General features: G+C 40.9%; 1 protein-coding gene and 1 non-coding gene across 2 annotated transcripts in view; one reads left to right on the top strand and one right to left on the bottom strand.

Annotated features, from left to right (window-relative positions):
• Window positions 1–25,220, bottom strand: part of ZFAND3 (zinc finger AN1-type containing 3) — a 308,946-nt gene extending 283,726 nt beyond the window's left edge. Inside the window, exon 1 of the mRNA XM_061146616.1 lies at window positions 25,069–25,220. Coding sequence (XP_061002599.1) covers window positions 25,069–25,139 — 71 coding nt within the window. The 5' untranslated portion in view covers window positions 25,140–25,220. The remainder of the gene's footprint in view (window positions 1–25,068) is intronic.
• Window positions 12,308–12,498, top strand: LOC133060061 (U2 spliceosomal RNA). Its single transcript, XR_009693724.1, has one exon. It is a non-coding gene; the product is annotated as a U2 spliceosomal RNA (small nuclear RNA).
• Window positions 25,221–25,913: the final 693 nt, after the last annotated feature.

Here is a 25,913-nt window from a genome sequence, read left to right as displayed (position 1 = left end):
CTAGGGGAAAAAAAAAAAAGGCTGAAATATAAAGCTATCTAAGAAAATTACAATCAATTCTAGTCCATTACCTGATGTTAGGTAAGAATGCATGCTGATAAGTGACTTCTGTGTTATTGTTGTTAAAATTTAAAAAGCAAATTAGGGTATCTATAAACAGGAGAACAGAGGAACAAAATAGTGGTATACTCACACAATAGAAACAATTAAAAAGCACACAATAATAAAAAGGAACAGACTACTGATATACACAAGACTTGTGAACATCAAAAACATTATACTGAGACAGGGAAGCCTTACAAAAAGAATACATACCACCTAAATCCATTTATACGATCTCCAAATCAGGCAAAACTGATCTACAGTAGGAAAAAAATTTTCCCAGGGACAGAAGAGGGGGAGCAGAATGACTATAAATTCAAGTACCTTGAATTCACAAAAGTGATGCTCTGAACTGAGGTAAACTTATAAAAGCACTATAGTCACAGATGTAGTATAACCTAAAAAGATTGTAATCAACTAGTTCTGTGTTTTATTAATGTAATTAATCTTCCTCTTATCTCTGATTTTTCTAATCAACTGGCCTCATGAGTTTGGAAAGCATAATTATGGCCCAAAAGTCTTAGGAAACCTTCAATATAAGAGTTTCTAGCTTTGGAAGCAAAGGACCAGGCCACAGTTAGCAATATCTCAAAATTTTAACACCAGTCCTGTGAAGATAATCATGCCTGAAGCAGTCATCTGGTTTCTCAGCTGTAAAATTCAGGTATCTGTCCTGCCCACAACAGGTTTGTGAGGATAAATGAGGTAACATACATTAAAGTATTGTAAAAAGTTATTATGATTTCACAATGTCACTTACTGTTGGACAAATAAGGAAAGAATTATTTCAAGAGATTATTACCATAAAGGAATATGGTCACTTAAAGAGAACTTTCCAGCACAAACACCTGACCCCCAGTAATTAGTGTTGACTCGCAGATATCTGTATGAGTCAAGAACTACTGCCCCCATCTACGACAGGGCGTCCTGCATCACCCACATTCAAGCACACCAAGTCAACAGGGGAGACACACTGCTGAAAAAACGGCTCAGTGGCATTCTCGGTAAGGGCTACTCAGCGCTACCTCTGGCCAATCCAAGGTTCATAACACTACTAAGCAATGAAAAAGCCCTAATTCAAGCAGTTACCATCAAGCAAATTATCTTGACCATTTCAGACAGACTCCCCATGAAGATCAGCAGCAGCACCTAAGGATTTACATCAAGACCTCACTGTGATTTTGAAAATTTCTCCTCAATCCTTACAGCTACTCAACAGATTCAGCAAAACTTTAAGATTATTCATTTCAGGCTATCATCAAAAAGTCTACAAATAATAAATGCTGGAGAGGATGTGGAGAAAAGGGAACTCTCATACACTGTTGGTGGGAATATAGATTGGTGCAGTCATGATGGAAAACAGTACAGAGGTGCCTTAAAAAACTAAAAAGCAGAGCTACCATATGATCTAGTAATTCCACTCCCAGGTATATTTTTGGGGAAAAAGAAAAGCTTAATTTTAGAAGATACATGCACCCCAATGTTCACAGCAGTACCATTTACAGTTGCCAAGACACGGATGCAACCCAAGTGCCCATCAATAGAAGACTAGTTTAAGAAGATATACCACAGGGACTTCTCTGGTGGTACAGTGGATAAGAATTCATCTGCCAAAGCAGAGGACACAGGTTCAATCCCCGCTCTGGGAGGACTCCATGCTGTGGAGCAACAGAGCCTGTGCCCTACAACTGCTGAGCCGATGCTCTAGAGCCCATGGGCCGCCAAGCCCACATGCTTACTACTAAGTCAGTCCACTAAGCCCACACGCTGCAACTACTGAAGCCCATGTGCCTGCAGCCTGTGCTTTATCTACATCAAGAGAAACCACAACGATGAGAAGCCAATGCACCACAATGGAGAGAAGCCCCAGGTCACAACTAGAGAAAGCTCACGTGTACCGGCAAAGACCCAGTGCAACCAAAAACAAATACATAAATATATATATATACATGTGCATATGTGTGATGGAATATTACTCGGCCATAAAAAAATATTGACATTTGCAGCAACATGGATGAACCTAGAGAAGATGATGCTTAGTGAAATAAGTCAAATAAGTCACGCAGAAAAAGACAAACACTGTACATCACTTACATGTGGAATCTAAAAAAATAAAATAAATGAATCAATATACAAAACAAACAGATTCACAAGACACAGAAAACAACAAACAGGGAGAAGGAGGGCGAGAACAAATCAGGAATGTGGGACTAACAAGTATTTTATACTTGAAATAGATAAACATTAAGGATTTACTGGACAGTACAGGGAATCATAGCAATATCTTACACTGGGCTGGCCAAAAAGTTTGTTTGGGTTTTTCCATAACATCTTACAGAAAAACCCAAATGAACTTTTTGGCCAACCCAGTAATGACCCATAATGAATGTAATCTGCAAAAAACAAGCAAACAAAAAAGATTACTCATTCAAATGAGAAACAGTACCATACTTGAAGACAGGGTCATCTGCAGAAAAATTGAGATATACTTAAAAAGTACAATTTCTCTTTTTTAAAATAGTGATTGAAGGGGAAAAAAACTAAGTTTCATTTAAAAGTTTTAGTTTAAGCCTAAAATTCTAGTCTCAAAGTTTATAATCACCACATGCCCTGTGGACAACAGAAACAAAAAGAAAAAGGGGCTGATTAAAGTTTATCCCAAGGCCTTCATCATTGGTTATTTACTGATTAGTTATAATGTGCTCAGCACCATTATAAATTACAAAAGATACAAAAATGTATCCTTTATACAACCCTGTAATAACAGAAATCTGGGAAGAAGCAGGAAATGCATACTAAATCCTTGGGCCAATTTCTCAAAGGATCAACAAAGGCTCTTCTTTGTCCCAGAAGCAATTCAACTGTACAGAAAAAAAAATAAAGATGAAAATATTTAAACATCTGCTCTTCAGCACAGCAATGGCCCACCTAAAAGAAGACTTAAAACTGTGGACACAATTTATCTTTCATACCAGAATCAGCAGACAAAAATATCATGTAAAGCTATTTTTTTAATTCAGTCGAGCTACCAAAAAACAAATATTTAAAAGCCAAGTCCAGCCAAAGTCCTTGCAACACTTGGGAGCAGAAGTCTGAATTTCAAATGTTTAAATGAAAGAAAGGATGAGAACCCCTAAGTGAATAGAAGATGATGAGTATGAGATACAGTCTGGCTACCTGCTGCTGCCCATATACTATGAAAACACAGTTACCTTCCATTTACAGGAATCCTCACTATCTCCACGTAGTTTAGAGTACAAGTGTAGCATACTAAGAATGCAAGCTCTGAAGAGAGCCAAGCCTCTGATTTGGTATGCAAAACCTTGGAAAACTGACCCGGCAATCCCACTACTGGGCATATACCCTAAGTAAACCATAATTTCAAAATGACATGTACCCCAATGTTCACTGCAGTACTATTTACAATAGCCAGGACATGAAAGCAACCTAGATATCCATCGACAGAAGAATGGATTAAGAATTCGTGGCACATATACACAACAGAATATTACTCAGCCATAAAAAGGAGCGAATCTGAGTCAGTTCTAATGAGGGGGACGAACCCAGAGCTTGTAATACAGAATTCAGTCAGAAAAGGAAAACAAACATTGTACATTAACACATACACATGGAATCTAGGGAAATGGTACTGATGAACCTATCTGTAAGGCAGGCACAGAGATGCAGACACAGAGGACACACTTGTGGACGCAGCCAGGGAAGGAGAGGATGGGACAAACCCAGACAGCAGCACTGAGACAGATACATCACCATATGGCCAGTGGGAAGCTGCTGCATAACACAGGGAGCCCGACCTGCTGCTCCTTGGGATTGGGGAGGTTCAAGAAGGAGGGGACCTATGTATACTTTTGGCAGATTCATGCTGTTGAACGGCAGAAACCAACACGACATTGTAAAGCAATTATCCTCCAATTAAAAATAAATTTAAAAACAGAAAAAAAAACTTTGGTTAACTGACTAAACTTCAGTTTCCTTGTCTGTAAAACGAGAAACCACCAGTATTTCACCAACGACACAATTCCTATGAGGATTAGGGAAATAACACATATAGAGTGACAGTTACCCTATAAATGGCAGCAATTCTTAGCTGCTTCCAGTATTAATGCACATTTGAGCTAATACCTAAAACAAAAAAAAACTGAAATAAAAAGAAATTAGAAAATACTCTGACATGAAAACAATATACAAAATTTATGGGATGCAGTTAAGACTGTGCTAAGAGGGAAATTTATACCTGTCCATATCTGTATTAAAAAAGATCTCAAACCAAACTAATATTCCACTTTAAAACATGAGAAGAGCAAACTAAATCTAAAGAAAGCAGAAAGTGAAAGTCGCTCAGTGTGTCCGACTCTTTGCGACCCCGTGGACTACAAAGTCCATGGGATTCTCCAGGCCAGAATACTGGAATGGGCAGCCTTTCCCTTCTCCAGAGGATCATTCCAACCCAGGGATCGAACCCAGGTCTCCCGCCTTGCAGGCAGATTCTTTACCAGCTGAGCCACAAGAAAGCCCAAAGGAAGCAGAAGAAAATAATAAAGATACCAGAAAATAATGCTATTTTAAAAAAGAGAAAACAATAGAGAAAATAAATGAAATCAAATCAAGTTGGTTCTTTGAAAAGATCAACAAAACTGACAAACTTTTAGCCCGACTGATCAAAAAAAAAAAAAAAGAGAAGATCCAAATTATTGGGCTTCCTCGGGGGCTCAATGGTAAAGAATCCACCTGCCCATGAAGAAGACATGGATTTGATCCCTGGGCCACGAAGATCCCCTGGAGAAGGAAATGGCAACCCACTCCAGTATCCTTGCCTGGGAAATCCCATGGACAGAGGAGCCTGGCAGGCTACAGTCCATGGGATCGCAAAGAGTTAGGCATGACTCAACGACTAAAACACCACCAACGACAAATTTTAAAACTTTCCACAGAGAAAAGCCCAAGCACAAACACATTCACTGATGAAGTTACCAAATATTTAAAGAATGAACACAAATTCTTCACTCTTCCCAAAAAATGGAAGAGGAGGGACCACATCCCAACTCTATGAGCCCAGTATTATCCTGATACCAGAACCAAAGATATCACAGCAAAAGAAAACTAGAGACCAAAAACTCATATAGTCACAAAAATCTTCAATAAAATTCTAGCAAACCAAATCCTGCAACAAATAAAAAGGATTATACACTAAGACCAAATAGGATGAATTTTACAGTATGTGAATTGTTATCTCAGTATAAAAAAATTAAGCAAAAAAAGATAAAGCAACTGAAACTTACTTTCTGCATTTAATAATGTAATATTAAGGCCATATTCAAAAATTTTCAATCTCTTTCATAACTAGGAAATGGTAATCCCGAGGTTTTAGCTGAAACAAATAGCAGCAGCAGCACTCCATACATGCATCAAATTCTAAACCAAGAGATTAAGCACCACCTTTCTAATCTTTCTGGGTTAAAACACTGCGCAAGCCCACCTTGTCTGCAGATCCAGGCAATGACTGGACCTTCCTGTCAGTCTCCATGTTGTAAAGCAGCAGGACGTCAAAAGAGCTTCAGCCTGGTAACCCTAAAATGCAGCAACAGCAAGTTGCCAATACACTTATGAGACTATTACACTTCTGCTACTGCTAAGTCACTTCAGTCGTGACTATTACACTATATCCACATAATTTTAAGGGCTTCCCTGGTAGCTCAGCTGGTAAAGAATCTGACCAATGCAGAAGACCCCGGTTCGATTCCTGGGTTGGGAAGATCTCCTGAAGAAGGCAAAGGCTTCCCACTCCAGTATTCTGGCCTGGAGAATTTCATGGACTATATAGTCCATGGGGTCACAAAGAGTCAGACACAACAGAGCAACTTTCACTCACTCACATAATTTTAAATAAATTTAAAGTATCTTTGTGTATTTACCATTGACACATATTTTAACACCAACATATTTACTTCTGACTATCTTCCAGTAAATAATTAACAGGGCAGTATACAATTTTACTTTTATAAGAACTCACCTAAAAATTCAATGACCCAACTGTCCTTGATCACAGAATTCAAGTGCTGAAATGCTTATAATACCTCAAAATCATAATACAACAGTCATATAGCTAAATAAACAGAAGACTTAACAGCAAATAACATGCAGCAAAATCACAGTTTCATAATACCTGAAAAATGCAACTCAACCTTAATTCTAAATCACACTGTGTATGGACTAATATGCACTCTCCTCTGTGTCATACCTACCCACACAACTATAACCATGAATAAAAAGAGTATAAGTCAGTTTAAACCACGAAGTATGCCCCTCATATTACTTCATATCTCACCTAATTTTTCCTAAATACATATATTGAACTTTATTTTTAAGAAACAAATTTTATTACCTCCCACACAGTTTCTTTCTATACCATCCCCACATATGGTGGGAGAGGGGACTAGACAGAATATATCTATCCAGTGTCTTCAACAACACAGATGTACTTCAAAAATACAACATATAATTGGAACGACTTCAGAAAAGCCATCTGAGCATTTAAAGGGATGAAAGTGAAGACTAAATAGACCTTCTAGAAAAACAAAGGTGGGTAAGGAGGATTAAAATCTATAAAATTAAGTAAAATATCAAGACAGATGAGATGAGTGCAATCTTGTCCACCAGAACCTAGAGACTACAAGGACAAATCAATGTACCTCTTAAAGTCTTAGACATTAGAAGTTCAAGCTTTGTTATTTTTTTTTAATATAACCTAAAAACAAATTATTACTGGAAGAGAATTAAAAGAAACCAAAATTATAAACAGATGCAAGAAAAGTTTCTTAATTCAGGATTATTGGCTTCCTGGATCATTAACAGAAGTTGTTAATTTTGGGTACACATGGAACGTAATTACAGCAATTTTCCACAAAAAGTACCTTAGTACCACGCTGGGCAACAATACTGCTGAGATGCACGATGTGACTAAAAAGGCATTACTTAAATTCTTCTAGCACTCTTCAGCAGCAGAGAAGTCCCAATCATCATCTAACTGGACCACTCTCTGCAGCATGACTCTCTTGCCACTTCCTCATTGCACTATCCCATCTCTCGGTTTCAGAGAACCTATCCTGACCTGACTTCTCCTCTGTCCATCCATCCCCCTACCCAAGCTCCACCTATTCCACTTGTGTATCTCAGGGTTCCATCCTCAGCTGTCATCTCATTCTATACAATTGAATCTCAAAAGCAAAGTGATACACAGGGGTAACAGTCACACAGTTCAGTCACTCAGTCATGTCTGATTCTTTGCAACCCCATGGACTGCAGCACGCCAGGCCTCCCTGTCCATCACCAACTCTCGGAGTTTACTCAAACTTATGTCCATTGAGTCAGTGATGCCATCCAACTGTCTCATCCTCTGTCGTCCCCTTCTCCTTCCACCTTCAATCTTTCCCGGCATCAGGGTCTTTTCAAATGAGTCAGTTCTTCACATCAGATGGCCAAAGTATTGGAGTTTCAGCTTCAGCATCAGTCCTTCCAATGAATATTCAGGACTGATTTCCTTTAGGATGGGGTAACAGTCAAGGGATAAGAAAAAAAGGCAAGAATGAATTGCACAAATCCCACCTTAGATCCACTAAACTGGAGCTGGAAGAAGCAGCAGTGATGTGATTTTTAGAAAAGACTCCCAAAATAATTCTGACAACCCCATTTGTACTGGAGAGAACCACTGGTCTAACAACACTTCCTGTGTGATCATAATTGCGCTATTGGCTTTAGCTATGACCTATGTACTCATGTCACCCTAAATGGCACAGCCCTAAACTTTGAACATCTAAGGCACTTCCACATTGGGATGGTCCGTAAGTCCTAAAATTCAATATACCTGATACCATTTTTGTAGCGTAGCAGCAGGAGTAGTAGTAACAGAAATAATAACAATACCCACCAAGAAGTAATTAGGTAGCCTGGCTAAAAATAGACTCTATCCACCTACTGGAATACTGTGCTGCCATTTAAAGAAGCAACTTGAAAGGCACATGCTGTTTTGGGGAGAACACTAAGATATATTAAGTAAAAAAGGAAAGGTAAAGAATAGTATGCAGTTCACTACTATTATTAGTGTTATCGGAAAAAAGGGGGTAAATGTAGTGTATGCACAGGAAACTTCTGGAAGGATTCTCAAGAAACTTAACCATGATTCTTGCCAGAAAGTGGGACTAACAATATGGTGTAGGAAGGAGACAGCCCTTTCACTGCATATTCATCTCTGTTGTTCAAATTTTTTTACTGCATGTATAAATTCTTTTTCAAATTAAAAAAAAAAGCAATTAAAAGATACTATAAAACTATAGATAACTTTACATGCTATCTGAAAAAGAGCTTGTATCCAGAATACATAAAGAACCTCTATAAATGAAGAAGAAAAAGTAGAAAACACAATTAAAAAAACGAACAAAATGTTTGAACGGGCACTTCTTAACAAGTTTTAGCCAAAAGGCCAACAAAGAAAGATACTCAATTTCATTAGTCATGAGGAAAATGCAAGTTAAAATCATATTACTGCAACCCTACACAACCAAGTAGAAAGAGACAGTACTGATATCATCAATACTGTCTCTTTACTATATCAAGTATTGATGAAGACAATATCAAAACAATATTAAGTATTGATGAAGAAGTGAAATAACCAAAATTCTCATACAGGTGACAGTAAACTGACACGTTCACTTTAGGAAACTGGCAGTACCTACTAATTCAAGCAAACATCTTGTAACCCAACAACTCTACTGCTGGGTGAAAAAGCAAAAGAAATGCGTGCCAATATCCACTAAAAGATATGTGCAAGAACGTTCACAGCAGCATTATCCAGAGTACCTCCAAACCAAAAACTCTAAAAAGTAAAACAGATAAGGAGATAAGTTACGTGAGCATACAAGAGTACCACAAAGCAGTGAAAAATCACTATCTCTCTTACACAAATGTAGATGAATCAGAGTTACAATGCTGAGGCAAAGAAGCCAAACACAAAAGAGTAAATTCCATATGATTCCATTTACATAACATTCAAACACAGGCAAAACTAATCAGAGTAAGTTGGGATTGTCAAGTAGGGTAGGACACAAGACGACTCCTGCTGGGGTGCCAGAATGTGAACCTGTCAATCTGGGTGGGTAGTGGTTATACAAAACCCAGGCATAAGACCTACATAAGACACCTCACCAAAGAAGATATACAGATGGAAAATAAGCATCTGAAAAGACGCTCAACATCATTTGTCACAAGGGAATTGCGAATTAAGATACCAAAATACACCTCTTAGAATGGCCAAAATCCGAAACAATGACATCAAATGCTGGGAAGGATATGTAGCAACAGAACCTCCTATTCACCCCTGATGGGAAAGCAAAATGGGACAGCCACTTTGAAAAAACAGTTGGGCGGTTCCTTCCAAACTAAACATTCAAACTAAACATACTCTTATCATACATTCCAGCAATCACACTCCTTGACATTCACCAATTTGAAAACTTATGCCTACACAAAACCTTGCACACAAATGTTGATTAGCAACTTTATTTATAAATGCCAAGACTTGGAAGCAATCAAGATGTCCTTCAGTGGGGAAATGGATAAAAACTCATACATCAAACAATGGAATATCATTTTGCTAAAGAGAAATGAGCTTTCAAGCATATTCCTAAGTGAAAGAAATCAATCTAAAAAAACTATTAACTGCATGATTCCAACTAGTACATGACATTTTGGAAAAAGCAAAACTATGGAGACAATAAAAAGATTAATGATTGCTAGAGGATAGAGAAACGAACAGGCGTTAACACAGAGGATTTTCTGGACAGTGCATACATATCATCATACACCTGGCAAAATCCACAGAATGTAAAACCAGCAGGAGAAAACCCCCACGTCAGCTGTGGACTTTGATAATGATTGTGTCAATGTACCGTCACTGACAGGGACAGTATCCCACTGCAGCGGGGGATGCGGACGGTGAGAGAGGCCAAGCATGTGTGGGGACAAAGGAGAGAGAGGAGCTCTCTGTATCTCCTGCTCAACTTTGCTTTGAATCTAAAGCTGCTCTAAAAAATTACTTAATTCATCAAAGTGTATACTTAAAATGTGTGCCATAAACAAAGTTTGGCCTCAATAAAAAAAAAAAAAGTAGAAAAAGATTTAAGAAGAAAAAAAGTGTTAAGATAATCCATAGCTTTAGAAGTCAGGACAGTGATTATCCCTGAGGAGGGGCAGTGACTGGAAGGGCAGTAGGAAGGCTTCTTAGGGGCGGGAATGTTATTTCTTGATACAAGCCCTCGTTACATTCACTTTGTGAATATTTGTGAATATCCACTTTGTGAAAATTCATTTCACTAGACACTTAAGATTTATACATTTTTCACTATGAATGTTATACTTCAATAAAATGTTTACATTAAAAAAAGGTATAATAAAAGGAAAAATTAAATAAGTGGGACTATATCAAACTAAAAAGCTTCTTCTACATAGCAAAGGAAATCAGTACCAAAATGAAAAGGCACTTTACAAAAAAATATTTGCAAATCATATATCTGATAAGGACTTAACACCCTAAATATATAAAGGACTCATGACTCAATACCAAAAACACAATCCAATTAAAAAGATGTGAACATTTTTCCAAAGAAGACATAGATAGCCAACAGGAACATGAAAAGATGCTCTACATCACTAATCATGAGGGAAAAGCAAATCAAAATCACAGTGTGGTAGCACCTCACACCATTTAGAACAACTACTATCACAAAGACAAGAACTATCAAATGTTGGCAAAGACATGGAGGAAAGGGAACCCTTGTACACTGTTGGTGGGAATGTAAATTGGTGTAACTGTTATGGAAAACAGTACAGGGCTTCCTCAAGAAATTAAAAATTGATCTACCATATGATCCAGCATTTCCACTTCTAGGTATTTATCTAAAGAGAATGAAAACAGTAATTCAAAAAGATATGCACTCCATGTTTACTTCAGTATTACTTACAATAGCCAAGCCACAGAAACAACCTAAGTTGTCATATACACACACACACACACATTTTCTTTGTTCACTCATCCACTGATGAATATATACATACCCACGCATACAAAGAATGAAATCTTGCCACTTGCAACAACATGGATGGATCCTGAGGGCATCATACTAAATGAAAATAAGTCAGATAGAAAAATACAAATACTGTATGCTCTTATTTATATGCAGAATCTTTAGGGGGAAAAAAGGTAACATATACAGAACAGATTGGCAGTTGGTGGTAGCAGGAGGTGAGAGGTGGGTGAAATGAGTGAGGGGGTCAAAAGGTATAAACTTCCAATTATAAAATGAATGTCACGGGTGAGTATAGCTAGTAATATTGTATTGTGTATTTATTTGAAATTTGTTATTTACTTGCCAAAAGGTAGACCTTAAAAGTTCTCACCACAAGAAAAATAATTTTATAACTATGTATGGTGATGAATGTTAACTACAGTTACTGTGGGGTCATTCTGCAATATCAACAAATAGCAAATATAATGTTGTACACCTGAAACTAATGTGATGTATGAATTATACCTTAATTTTTAAAATACGATAAAAATACACTGACATGCTAATTCATCAAAATGCATACTCAACGTTTCTAAAGTTAATCATGCCTTTCCCACAACCTGCTCATCATCTTTCAGATGGAATCACTTCAACTTAAAAAATTCCAAAGTATAAACTTTCTTCTACCAAACCAGACTTCACACACAACTGAGAGCTCACTAGAGGTTGCTTCTACAGTTTCACATTGGACTTACAAATAAGCGGATTCACAGAGAACCTTTCAAAAGCTAACCAGTGTGTAGGCAGAACTTCTATACCCACTGTATGTGATTGACTATCTTTTACCCAACTGCCCATGTCAGAAGTCTTGCTGCCTCTCTTTTCCTTTTCATGACACACCCCACCCCATCCCCCAACCGACCTGTCTCTGCTCCTACACTCAAGCCCTCCTCTTCAGTCCTCACTGCCCCCGGGCTATGGAGTGAAATGTCTGTGCCTCCCAGAATTCACACGTTGAATCCTAATGCCCAGTGTGATGGTGTTTGGAGGTGAGGCCTTTGGGAAGCAACTGGATCATGAGGGCTCTGCTTAGATCATGGATCAATACCCTTTTAAAAGCAGCTGGGATCGCTTCTCAGCCTTCTGGCTAAGATCAAGTGTAGTATCTGTTCTTATCAGTTTAATATCTGATACGTCCTCTATCCAAGGACAATATATTAAATGGATTTTTGGGATTAGGAGTTGGAATAGGAGCTTGTTCCGTCCACTCCACCCATCGACCTGGTATTGCAGTACTTCCAGAAACGGTGCACCCCCCCCTTTGGGGGGAATAAATATTGTAAAAAAATAAATAAATAAAATAAAAGCAGCTGGAGAGAGAAGTCCCTCATCCCTTCCACCATAGAAAGTTATAAGGAGAAGACACCAATAATGAGGAAGCTGGCTCTCATCAGACACCAAATCCACCCGTGCTGTGGTCTTGAACTTCCAGCTTCCAGGACTGCAAGAAATAAACTTCTGTTGTTTATAAGCCACCCAATCTATGGCATTTTGTTATCACAGCCCAAATACCCCGTTTTTAGCCTACATTCATCTGCAGCTCTCCTACCACAGCATTCACACAGAGTTGCTTTATCTAGGGTTCACAGACCCTATAGACCACAGGTAGAAATGCATTTAGATCTAACTGGTTTCCTTTGTGATCATCATGTTTTACTTTATGCATTATCCCAAAAAAGGTCTGCAGGCTTCACCAGATTGCCAAAGAGATCCACAGCCCAAAAAGGTTTAAGTGCTCTAACTAGATTCTGCTTCTATGCTTATACCCTCCAATTCTCCTCCACACTGTGTTCAGGGTAAATTTTTTGAAACATAAATATCATCTGCCATCCATATTTAAAACCCTTAAATGGTACCAATGGCTTCCAGGATAAAAGCTAAATTCAACAGCCCAACAATCAAGTAGGTTCCTGATTGGCCCCTGCTCATCCCCTCAGCTTCATCTTGCCTTCCTCCATAAATGCAGCTAACATCCTGAATTGAATCAGCAGCTCTCTGAATTCAGTATGCTTTCTCACTCCTCTGTCTCTGCATAAGCTGTTCCCCCTGCCTGGAAAGCCCTTCCTCACCCTCTCCATGTGGCTAATCCCTGCTCATCTTTTACTGCCAGCTGAGGCACCACCTCCTCAGAGAGGCCCTCCTGGCCATCCCCCGCTCCCAGGCTTGGAAAGATGCCCTGTCAGTGCTCTCACAGTTCTGTGACGATCTCCACAGCACCTCCTTCAGGATGTTTTGCTCATTTACTGTCTGCCACCCCTCCACACTGAGCTTTTTTAGAGCGGCAGCCAGAACAGGGTATAACGTGCCCAGCAGAGCTCAAGATACACAATGGAGTGCTTAACAATGCTTGCAGAACAAGGCTCTGGAAAACAGCCACACCAGCGTACATCCAGTCAGAAACCTCGTCAGCCAATGACGTGGCACTGGTCTGGAGGTTACCAAAAGTGCAAACTGCCAGGTGAAGCAGGACAGTCCTGCATCTATTAATCTGCCACCAAAGCTCCTTCGTTCAAGGCTGGGAAGTTAGCCCTTAATAAATGTAACTACCCTGGTCGTCGGGCACTGTGCCAAAGGGCTTGACAGGCATTAGTTCACTAAACGTCAAAGCAACTCTGGGATATTCTTTTTTAAACAAAAAGAGGCAAAGAGGTAAACCACTCAAAATCAAGCAAAAGTTATAAACTGAAGTTTTCAAACCAGGTCTTTGATTTCAAAGCCATACCCAGCCACTGAGCTCAGATGGTTTTCTGAAGATAAGAGGCCAGCACGCCCTTCATCCTTGGAAGCATTCTGGAAGGGCCGAGGCTGCATGAAGGGCTTCCCCAGCGGCTCAGTGGTAAAACACCGCCTGCCAATGCAGGAGACACTGGTTTGATCCCTGGGACGGGAACATCCCCTGGAGAAGGAAATGGCAACCCACTCCAGTATTCTTGCCTGGGAAATCCCATGGACTGAGGAGCCTAGCGGGCTACAGTCCATGGGACAGCAAAAGTCAGACACGCTTAGCAACAAAACAAACAGGCCGGGTGAGAGAGGAGCCCTTCGTTGGCCTCTTAGCAATAAAAAAGATCTTATCCCCCAACCAACACTACTATTAAATTCTTTAAAATTCAAAAAAAAATAAATAATAAAGAATAAATAAAATTTAATGTAATTTCCCCCATGTGTATTGTTGAAAAATCTTTTAAAATAGAAGGGCTGTGATTTTCTTCCCCCAAGAACAGCAAATAAAGCAGGAAATGAGCAAAACATCGAACTCTCCTCATCAGGCTTGGAGGTTTAAAAGGAAGAAGAAAAATACCTCCAAGGCATGGACTTGGTTGTGGCAACACCAATAATGAAAGAAAGCAGACTCTCGAAGGCCTGCGGCAGAGACACCATGAAGTGCTCTCCTTGGAGAAGGTGCTGTGAGGCTGCGCAGGAGACGGGGTTCCGACAGATGGACACCAGTCCTGCTCGGAGCGGCTGCCGCTCCCACTGACGTTAGTTTGGAGTTTGCACCACAGCTCTCACCCTATGATCTCTAGCACCTTCCTGTAAGACCCCCAGGGACTCACACCCTACACTTGAAGGAAAAGCAGGATGTTTTCTTTAATCTCACCCACACCACCTGTTCACATTAGTTTCTCAACCCCATGTAAACATGGTCACCTCATATTTTGACTAGAAGTTGGTGACCACAAAGTATCCTCATTCCTAACTAACACATTTCCCCACTCGCATCCCCCTTACAACCCAGTCTCCCCCCTGACCATTTTGTGTGTCCTTACTCTTCCAACTCACCTCCAAATCAGGTGTCTGATACAGATCTGCCCAGTGACTTTTCTGCATCCCAAACTTAAACACAAAACCGGAACAGTCCATTCTTCCTGTCCCTAACTCCAACCAAAAACACATAACAATGTAAGTAATTTATCTACAATGAAAACTATTCAGGTAAACCTAGGGGCCGTTCAACTATGGAATCATAAATATCTAGTCACCAGACAGTTTAAAACCAAAGAGAAAAAAAAAATACAGCCTTAAGGACACACTTCCACAGAAAAGGTTTTCTGTGGCTATCATTTTCTAAATTAATCCATACTGATATTATTCAGATTGCAAACCCCCAAAGAGACTCTTACAGTACACCATGTAACACTCCACACTTTTATTCAAGACTGTGTCTTTATCACTTAAGTTACAGCAACTGTTCCATTAGATCCTGTCCCACATTTAGCAAAGACAAAGATTAGCTTTACAAATAAAATGCACAGTTTAAACACATCTTGAAAGTGCTACAGTACTGCACTAGGAAAAGGAGTGGGAAAAGGAGTGACATGAACAACAGGTAAAGCTAATTTAATAGTGATCTATACCGATACAGGGAATATAGGCCTCAGAGAGTACATGACTATGTTCCCCCCAATCAACAAAGGAATAAACCGAAAGGTCCTCTAAACAAGGATCTTTGTGGATCAACATGCAAAAACAAACCATTTTTATCGTAGCACCGTTTTGTGTTATACTAAAAGGGAAAGGCAAACTAGATAAAAATGTATAGGATCAAACACTGAAGATTTTGTATACCATGCAAAGTTTTATATGCAAACACAATGACTTGAAAAACCTTTTCTGGATTTCAATGACATCTGAAGAAAAGGAATACAGTCCATCCATTGCTAGGACTGACACCAAAAAATCATAAATCTAAAAACATACACTGAAATGCACCACACTTTCTCCCACCTCCAGTCTACTATTTCTTGCAAGTTAATACACACCTGCACAGTTAAGAATGATTATTCACTCTATTTTGCCTCATTCATTATGCTGAAAAAAATTCTGGAAAACTTTGCCAGCACATCTATCTATATAAGGCATTCTAGAAAGGGTTGAAATTGAAAAATGATGACCTGAAATAGGCAGAGACTGTGAAAGTATGGAAATGATATGCAAAGCCCCCACCCAATCCATAGTCTCCAAATTCCTGCCCCATTCTTCTCATTAGGTATCCATTAATCTAGAGGAACCTTCTCACACTGTGTTCAGGAATGTTACCAGCACAAACATGTAAGAAAACCACATGTCTGGCCCAAGAACTTGACTGCAGGAAGAGAATCTCTGATACTTCTGAATGGTCAGAATACTTCTTTCAGAAGTGTGGCTAAGAGTGTGATTATTTATATAAATGCACTTCAACTTACCAGTGTGTGTGAGTCCAAGAGACAGATAAGACAAGAATAACTGTTACTCCACATCACTCCACTTAAGCACCAAGAAATCAGAAAAGGTACTCCCGAAAAGTCCCAAGTACCACATCACCAACCTCACTCTTTACCAGGACTTCAACAAGGCAGCAGTGAGGCTAAAGAGAGCCTGTCCACTACCGAGGTGTTTTGCAGTGTGGTCTGCCCCTGCTTCCCTTCTCCCCACACCAGATTGGTCACAGTTGCAGTCCATGATCTTTCCCAGAACATTCTTCTGCCCTAATACAAAACTGCACCTGTCTCTGATACAGGACACTTGGTACAATAGAATAAACAGATGCAGTTAGCTAGTACTACATCTTCTTCCTACTGCATTCTTCCTTCCTCTGGTGAACAGCTGCAGCCATAATTTCAGATGTCCAGCACTCTCTGCAGATTTGCCCCTGGCCTCAAGGGATGACACGACATTTTCATTCATCTTGTGCCATTTCCTCAGTCCACTGCGTCACAGATCAGCGTGGGTTTGCCCAATGCTGCTGGATATTCCAAGACACACTCCACCTTCCTCTAAACACAGGGGCTTGAATTTACCAGAGAATCGAATGCATTTATCTCTGATCACATATCAAAAGCTATCATATGAGATTCACATTTGTGAATCTACAGAAGTCACAGTCCAAGGTTCATACCTTCAAAAATTCTCACTAAAGAGAAAAAAAAAAAGATTCTCTATCAGTCCAACATCTCCCGGCATAGGCCTCTGAGGTTGCCAGTTTAATAAAGCTAAGAAAGGGGCAAAGATGACTGACCCAAAAGCTAATATGAAAAAAAAGTTCAAATTATAGACTAACTTATACTGAAATTTTAATTCCCAAAAATGACCAAAGGAGCACTTCCCAGTAATCTGAAAGGACAATAGCAGTGCTTCTCCCTTTAGAAATAAAACATGTTAGAGCTGGAAATAGAAAAAGAGCTAAATTAAACAAGCCTTACGTTTTTAGAATATTAGAGAAAACATGAATCTGAAGAACTCACAAGTAAATACACTTGAATGTCAACTTTATCTTAATAAAACTAGAAAAGAAAATAGGCTTGAAAATCCTGGCTGTCTCTCACACCAACATTCTAGAAGAACATTATCCAACAGAACTTTTCAGGAGGATAAAGTGTTCTACATTTGTGTTCCCCAATGGGGTAACCACCAGCTATTGAAAAATATTATGTAAAATACAGCTACTGTAACTGAAAATTGAATTTTTATTTAATTTTAATTAGTATGAATTTTAATAACTATATGTAGCTAGTGGCTACCATACTGGACACACAACTCTAGAATACAGTCTTAGATTCTGATTATTAAAAGCTTCAAATGAAGCTCTTTAACCTCCCTTCCGCATTTAACACACACAGAAAATTTCTTCCTTATTATCTCATTCAACAACATAATTTTGTTAACAAGGGACCCAGCCCAAAGCAGGATCAGCCTGTTTCTCAAACCCCCTAGCAGAGCAGAATGATATCAGTCATCCACCCAGGTGGAATGAAGGCTTTCTTTTGCAAACCACTCTGGCACAAAGTCCCACAACAAGCCTGAATCTGAACAATTGAAATGTCTCATTAAAATTATATTAATAAAAGTTTTGAGTTGTGACTGGCCAACTTCCCACATGTGGGTTTGTTGAGATACTGAACATAATCTTTCTTCTAAAAGAAAGAGAACATTTAACTTCAATCTTGATCTATAATTATTGTGGTAGTTCAAAACTTTGCATCAGTTTGCACAGACATGACCTCCTCTTGACCTAATAAATTCAAATAGTATTAGCTCTCACCCTCTTCATACTCTGCCCTCAATAAATATTTAATACACTGGGGTTTGTTTTTTTTTAAACTTTATATATTCAAAGAATTCTTAGCCCTCTGATTTTTCTAGTTTCTGGTTAATTTGTGAAAGGTAATGTTAACTTTAATACCCAATTAAGGACTATCAAAGAGATTTTTAGTCAAAACTTTTCACCAGACAAAAAATTGGGTTTGCCTTTTTTTTGGGCGGGGCAGGGCGGGGTGGGGGGTGGAGGTTGGCGGTGAGAGTAGTGAATGGGAAGGAGAAGAGAAGAGTGAATGGGGAGGAGAAAAGGATTATACCAAAAAAGCATTATGTCCTATATTGTTAACTGGATCTAACTCTAAAAAGCCATTGACTCAAAACAATGTAAACAAAGACCATGTTTTCATTTAAAAAAAAAAAAAAATTATTTCCCTGTGTTCCATCACATCAAAGGGCAAATTTTACATTTTCTGGATACCCCAAATGTAATCGGGAAAATGGGGCAGACTGACAGATAAACGTACTGACAGTGAATGGGCTCCCCAAGTGGTGCAGTGGTAAAGAATCTGCCTGCCAATGCTGGAAACGCAAGAGACAAAGGTTCAATCCCTGGATCAGGAAGATCTCCTAGAGGAGGAAATGGCAACCTACTCCAGTATTCAGGATTATCCAGGAAAATCCTATGAAGAGAGCCGCCTGGTGGACTACAGTCCAGAGCATCACAATCAGACATAAGTGAGCACATGTGAGTGCGCACACACGCACGAATACGTCATTTAAATCATTTTGCATCTTCAGATGCACACAAAACTCGAAAGATGCAGAGTAAAACTGCGTGACTCCTTGACATTTACCCAAAGGAGTTGAAAATCGATGCCCACAAAAACCTGCACGTGGATATTGACAGCAGCTGTATCTGTAATTGTCAACACTTGAAAGCAACCAAGGTGTCCTTCAGTAGGTGAATGGATAAACTGATACCTCCAGACAATCGAACCTTTTAAGTGCTAAAAAAAAAAAAAAAAAAAAGCTATCAAGTCACAAAAAGACATGGAGGAACCTTAAATGCATATTTTAAGTGAAAGAAGCAAATCTGAAAAGGCTACCTATGATTCCAACCATAGGACATTCTGTAAAAGCCAAAACTACAGAGAGAGTAAAAAGATGAGTGGTTGACAGGGGATGGGAGGAGGGAAAAATGAACAGGTAGAGCACAGAGGATCTTTAGAGTACTGAAAACTACTCTATATAACACTGCAATATATTGATACATGTCACTGTACAGTCATCCAAACCCATAAACTGTACACCACCAAGAGTGAACTGTAGTATACACCATGGACTTTGGGTGATAAAGACTTGTAGAAGTAGATTCATCACTGTTAGAAATGCAACGCTGTGGTGGAAATGCTGGTAACAAGGGAGGCTGTGCAAGGATGGAGCAAGGGGTACATGGGAAATCTCGGTACCTTACTCTCAGTTTTGCTCTGATCCTAGAACTGCTCTAAAAACATAAAATCTTGTTTAAAAGAAGTGTGTTGTTGTTTCTTAGTCGCTAAGTCATGTCCAACTCTTTTGTAACCCCACGGACCGTAGCCCACCAGGTCTATGAGGCTTCCCAGGCAAGAATACTGGAGTGGGGTGCCATTTCCTTCTCCAGGGGATCTTCCTGACCCAAGGATCCAACCTGGATCTCCTGCAATGGCAGGCAGCTTCTCTATCACTGAGCCACCAGAGAAGCCCTAAAAAAGTATAAAATCTTTAAAATAAATAAAACTGCACAAATGAGCTGCTTTGTGTTTAAGAGAATGTTTAAGGAGGGGTTTTCTAATCAAATGGATAATTAGTGACATCACTGGAATGAACATTCTACTGATTAACTACTGAATCATGCTGTGTTCACATGGAATTTAAAAGCCCAGGTTAAGCTGGGTGAAGCGTGGCAACATATTCCAATTGGGAGACAGACTGAAAAATCAAAAATGAATGTGAGCAAAAGGGCCACACACTGCCAGGAGCCAAGCATATTTGGCAGATAACTCACAGAGTGACAGAAACACAGTTCTATATCAATTCCCAAAGCCTGGTCTCAGAGACAAAAAAGAAATAACAAAAATAAATAACCTCTGCTTAAGCTAACTAGTCAGTATCTTGGCTGAATCAACTTTCTACTAGTAACCAATTCAGAAATAGAATTTATTTTGTAAGATTACTCTTGATCTCTGCCCTAACCCCATCTTTATTTAAAATTCATCATTATTTAGCAGATCTAGTTGGTAAGTAAAATGCTTATCAACAGAATAGATCACAAACATGAAATACTAATAAAATCTATTTCCCTAAAGAAAATGTATCCATGTAATATTTCTTTTATAACATGATTCATTAGAAAATAAATCATGAATGTCTTTTTATCAAAACAATGAGACTTTTCCCTAATAAATCCCGTATCTAAAACACTCCATTATTCCCTAAGTATCTGACTGAACAGTTATATCTACCATACATTAAATTTATTTACAAAAAAATAGTACTTCTCAAAGTTGCCATTAAATAACCCTGTGATTGAGACTGTCTCCAACTGTAAAGGCAGAATATCAATAGTTTTAATTAGGTATTTATACTTAATAAGTAGAATTAGAAAAAAATGTCCATCTTTCCCCATCCTAATTAATTACCCTTTCTATTAACCTATAATACACTCAGTATATTCTTTTCTTCCTGTCTTTTTTTTTTTTAATATTCTAGGTCTACTCTTTGAATAACTTTTGAAAATATTTGTGAAGACTCTATATCCCTCACTACACTGTTTCAACAAATACCACTTATATCTATATAATTTTAAAGTGCTTTTACATATACTGTATTTCAACTAAAGAAAATGCATTAATTGACTATTTCATTTCAGATTTGACAATCACAAACTAGCCTGATTTCTGCATAATTACTGAATGCCTAAAATAAGCCAAGAAAATGCTCATGCTTGTATTTCACTAAAAATTTTAAGTCCATGTTTCAGGGGAAAAATTGTTTATGGTCATTAACTCTGAAAACATTTATGAGCTACACAAACATCTTCCAAATTTTATAAACAGGTAAATCTTCAACAATTTGCAAGGTAGCAAAGCTTCCCACTGGTCTCTCTATAACACAGTAACTTAATTACCTACATACAACTTCAGGATACAAAACTGGAAACAGTATGTGTTCTAAGCACTAACACATTTGCACTGCTGCTCCTCCCAGCATTCTCCTCCTAATTGCATTCCCACAAGACCCACCTGAAAGCTCTATTTCAACCAACCCCAACTGACTGGTGTCCTGAGTGGATAATGCTGGGCAGCAAATCCTACAGCCTAAGTCACTGGAGAGAAGAGCAATCCTAAAGGAACTGCGTTTAGTCAGCTAGTGCCAGAACATTCTGCTTGAGAGGCTCCTCTGCAAAGGGTTGGGTGTGGGCCCTGGCTAGCTGACTTTACAGACCTGTGGCTTCCAAAGAGTGCAATGCTGACTAAAGTTTTTACAGAACACACTCACCTTCATGTTCACGAAGGGAAAAGCCAAGATACCTCCCTCAATGGCGTCTCTCCATTCTCCCTGCCTCATAGACACACCTTCGCCCAAGTCTTCTGGACCTCTGGACTTGGCAACCTGCCACAAACATAAACACCGCATTCTCTCTCACACACACACAATCATACCCACATACCCAGGCAACTCTCAAGATCATCCAATAATCTTTCACATTAAAGAAAGTCACCTCACAACCCACTCAAGGTTCTTCAACAGCTCCCCAGTGCACTCAGGACAAAAATCCAAAGTCTAAAGCATCCCCTATGCGGCCCTGTGTCACTAACTGCTCTCATCACCTCAGCTGCATTTCCAGTTCACCCCTCTCCGCAATCTACCAATCCTCTACAATGAACTTTCAGCTGCTCAAATGTGTAGTGCCCCCTCTAACATTCAGTCCTTCACCCACGCTATCCCCTCTACCTAAAAGAAGCACTTTTCTATTTCCATTCTCTCATAATCTTCCTACAGGTCTAGGCTGAGCATCATCCTCCAGGCTAGCTTCCTCTCTCTCTTCTTCAACTGTAGTAGGTACCCCTTCCAATACACCCTCAGTTCAGTTGCTCAGTCGTGTCTGACTCTGCAACCACATGGACTGCAGCACGCCAGGCTTCCCCGTCCATCACCAACTCCCGAAGCTTGCTCAAACTCATGTCCATCGAGTTGGTGATGCCATCCAACCATCTCATCCTCTGTCGTCCCCTTCTCCTCCTGCCTTCAATCTTTCCCAGCATCAGGGTCTTTTCCAATGAGTTTAATACACCCTACACCAAGCCGAATACACTCATTGTAACTAGTGTTTCACTATTTTATGCACCCTGCTCCCAGAGAACAGTGCCGGTGCCCCTCTTGTCTACTGTACCAGAGCCACTCAAATATTTGCTAAATACATTCTAAGTTTACTTAATGAACATAATATGAATGTAACCCATAAATAAAGGAAATATGTCCAAAGGCAGTCATGATATAATGGAATCTAGGCAGCAATTTCCTTATACTTTCGTATAAACTGCAAACTACAGATGCGATTAGGAAAGATAAAACATTATACATTAAAAAGAACACCTTCATCATAAAAATATTAGCTTTTTTCCAATTCCTGTTAGGTCTTCCTTGGTGGTTCAGTAATAAAGAATCTGCCAAAGCAGGAAACTAGGGTTCGATTCCTGGGTCAGGAAGATCCCCTGGAAAAGGAACGGCAACCCACTCCAGCATTCTTGGCTGGGAAATCCCATGGACAGAGGAGCCTGGCAGGCTACATACAATCCATGGGGTTGCAAAAAAGTTGGACACAACTTAGTGACTAAACAACAAATAACAAATTCCTATTAGGCAAACTGTAGTTCATAAAAAGTACCATAATGAAAGTAGCAAAAAAGCAGCTCTGGCTGCTTCTGGGTCAAGTCTGGTATGAGCATAACTATTCCTCTCTACCACCAAGCTTGCCTTGCATTACTCAGAACCTTGCTCAGTTTTTAAGTCCTGACAGAGATCTTTTATTAAGGGTTCCACTTATAATAATGATCCCAAGGACATTAACGTGTTGCCAGGAAATAGACCTCTGATATATCCTGGGCATTAGCCGCCACTGGCAGCTACTTTCTTTGAGCCACATGTCTTCTTATGAGTTACAATCTGAGGCTTGTGACACCAGATTTTTCCAGGGCAGCAGACTGATGTCATAAACGTGATGATACTAAGCACTCTAAAGAGCTCACCAGCTCCACCCTGAAATCTGAATGCAAAGGGAAGCTTCTCATCTGTAAATAAAGCCTCAGTTTCCCCAGCTTTAGAGAATGGTTCCCATTTAACAAGATTTTTGTGGGAATTAGACAGCCTATGAAAGTACTTAGCAGACAACACCATTATTTTCAAGTCAAAAAGACGGGAAGACTACAAAACCTAAGATATTTTCACATCTTCAGAACTTTTGGTAATACCATAACTTATTTTTCATTAATATCCTTTCAGCAGGAAATTTCTGTGAAAGAAAAGGCAGAAAGATGAGGAAATGAGAATCGATTTTCTTTTTTTTTTTGGTCATAACCTTTGAATATGACAAACTTCACAGTAATCTACATTAAGATCCACTTTCTAATCTCTGCACTCCCAAAAATCATAGCCTTAATTTCTACCTCGATCATCCCTAGGATCTGAAAGACAGTAAAGATACATCTTCAATACATCTTTCCAAAATGCTCTCACAAGAAATAATCATTTCCTTACTGCCTCTATGCACCTCCAAATAAACTGAATCTTTGGAAAATAAAACAAAATAGCTAAATCACAAAAGTTGGCTTTCAAGGTCTCCAGTTTCTTTCCAATAGATCTAGAGTCATGAGTTATAATAGAAGCACCTGTCGGGTAAAACGGGTGGCAATCCTTAAAAACTCCAAGTGTAAGAAGGAGAATTTGAACTGTAATTACAGGTGGTAAAGTTGACTTCCCACCTCATACATTTCCACTCTAACACAGGATGGCCAAGTAATAATATAGGCTGGCCAAGGTGAACATTTTTATCATTAAAAAAAGAAATGGGAGAAGAGAACTTGAGCCAATTAAGCATACTGGCTCTCACGTTCCTAAGTCAAGCTGACTTGAGGTTTTTTTTTTTTTTGACAAGGAAATCTTACAGATCTTTTGAAACGTGTTTTAAATAAAGGTGAGAGACCTCAAGAGTCTTGTAACTTTACCCAAGCCTGGGTTCATGGGCTCAACTTTTAAAAATGGGTGACGTGTGAACAGCTTCCTAAAAGCAAATGGGGCACTAGGATATAATTTAGGAAGTGATGATGCAAGTCTCTGGGGGACAGGGAGGAGGGGAGGTGAAAAAGTCAGAGGAAATACCCTCCCGGTTCCTGGGGGCACCAACTCAAGACCAAGGAAGGGAGGAAGGGCCGGCCTCCAAAAGCCGAGGGAAGGGGGCACCCCCAGCTCCAGTCGGAGGTGCCAACGCCGCCCCCTCACCCTCCCCGCGGCCCTGCCCCCCTCACCCGTGGCCCGGGTGGCCCCAGTCGGCCCGAGCCTCGGGCAGGCGAGTCCCCGAGGGTGGCAGCGCACCCCTGGCAGGGCCTTCTCGGCCCACCGCCCCCCCTCCAGCTCCCCCCCAACCTGGAGCCCCTCCCCGCAGGCCCGGCCTGGGCCCAGCCCGAGGGTTCCGGCCTCCCCGGGCCCGGAGGCCTGCCCTGGCAGCCCCGGCGCCCGCGCCCCGTCCCCTGCCCCCACCCGGCCGGGCACTCACCCCCAGAAGCCGCAGGGACAGCGAGGCGGCAGACTGGGCGCTTTGCTGCGCTCGCTCCCGGCGTCTCCCATGGTGCTCGGCGGCGGCGGCGGCGGAGCTCGGCGGCGGCAGCGGTGGCAGCGGCTGGGCCTGGGCCCCGCTCGAAGGAGGCGGCGGCGGCGGCGTCGGGGGGCTCGGGGCGGGGGGAGGGGAAGGGAGCGGGCGGGCGCGCGAGCGGGCGCGAGTCCGGGGCTCCGAGCCGGGATTCCAGGCCGGTCAGCTGGAGGCGGGCCGCACCACTCGGCCTGCGGAGACGGGGGGTGGGGGGAGGCCGGGGAGGAGGCGCGGAGAGTAAGAGGGAGGGGAGCTGAGGAGGTGGGGCGTGCGGGTGAACCGAGGACCGCGGGGCGGGGAGGAGGGAAGACCCGGCGCCCTCGGCAGCTCCCACCGCCGCTCCCAGCCACAGCGATGTCCCGTGCGGCGGCGCTGGGAAGGACCTCAGGCCCCCCCGCCGGCTCCGGCGTTGCAGCGGCCGCTGTGAAAGCCGCGGCCCCACTCGCTCCGTAACACCCTCCCCTCCCCCGGAGGCTGCGCTGACCGGACAATGGCCGCTCCGCCCCCTCCCCGCCTCGCGCACCCCTCCTGAGGAGTCACACAATGGTCTCGCCCGGGGGGGTGGGGGGAGCCGCCGCCGGGGCCCAGCAGCTGATCAGCTGGGCGCCGGGCGTGCCACTTTGTTCAGCTCCTCAAAGGAAAAGGACTGGGCCGTGGGCTGAGCCGAGACCGCTGGGCTGTCTCTCGGCGGCTTTCGCATCCTTCGGGACTTTTAAGGTCTGAGGGAAACTTAACCTTCCTCCTCCCCGTAT

Source organism: Dama dama, chromosome 7 (assembly GCF_033118175.1).
Source record: "Dama dama isolate Ldn47 chromosome 7, ASM3311817v1, whole genome shotgun sequence".
Classification (NCBI taxonomy): domain Eukaryota; kingdom Metazoa; phylum Chordata; class Mammalia; order Artiodactyla; family Cervidae; genus Dama; species Dama dama.
This window is presented reverse-complemented; position numbering and strand designations above follow the sequence as displayed.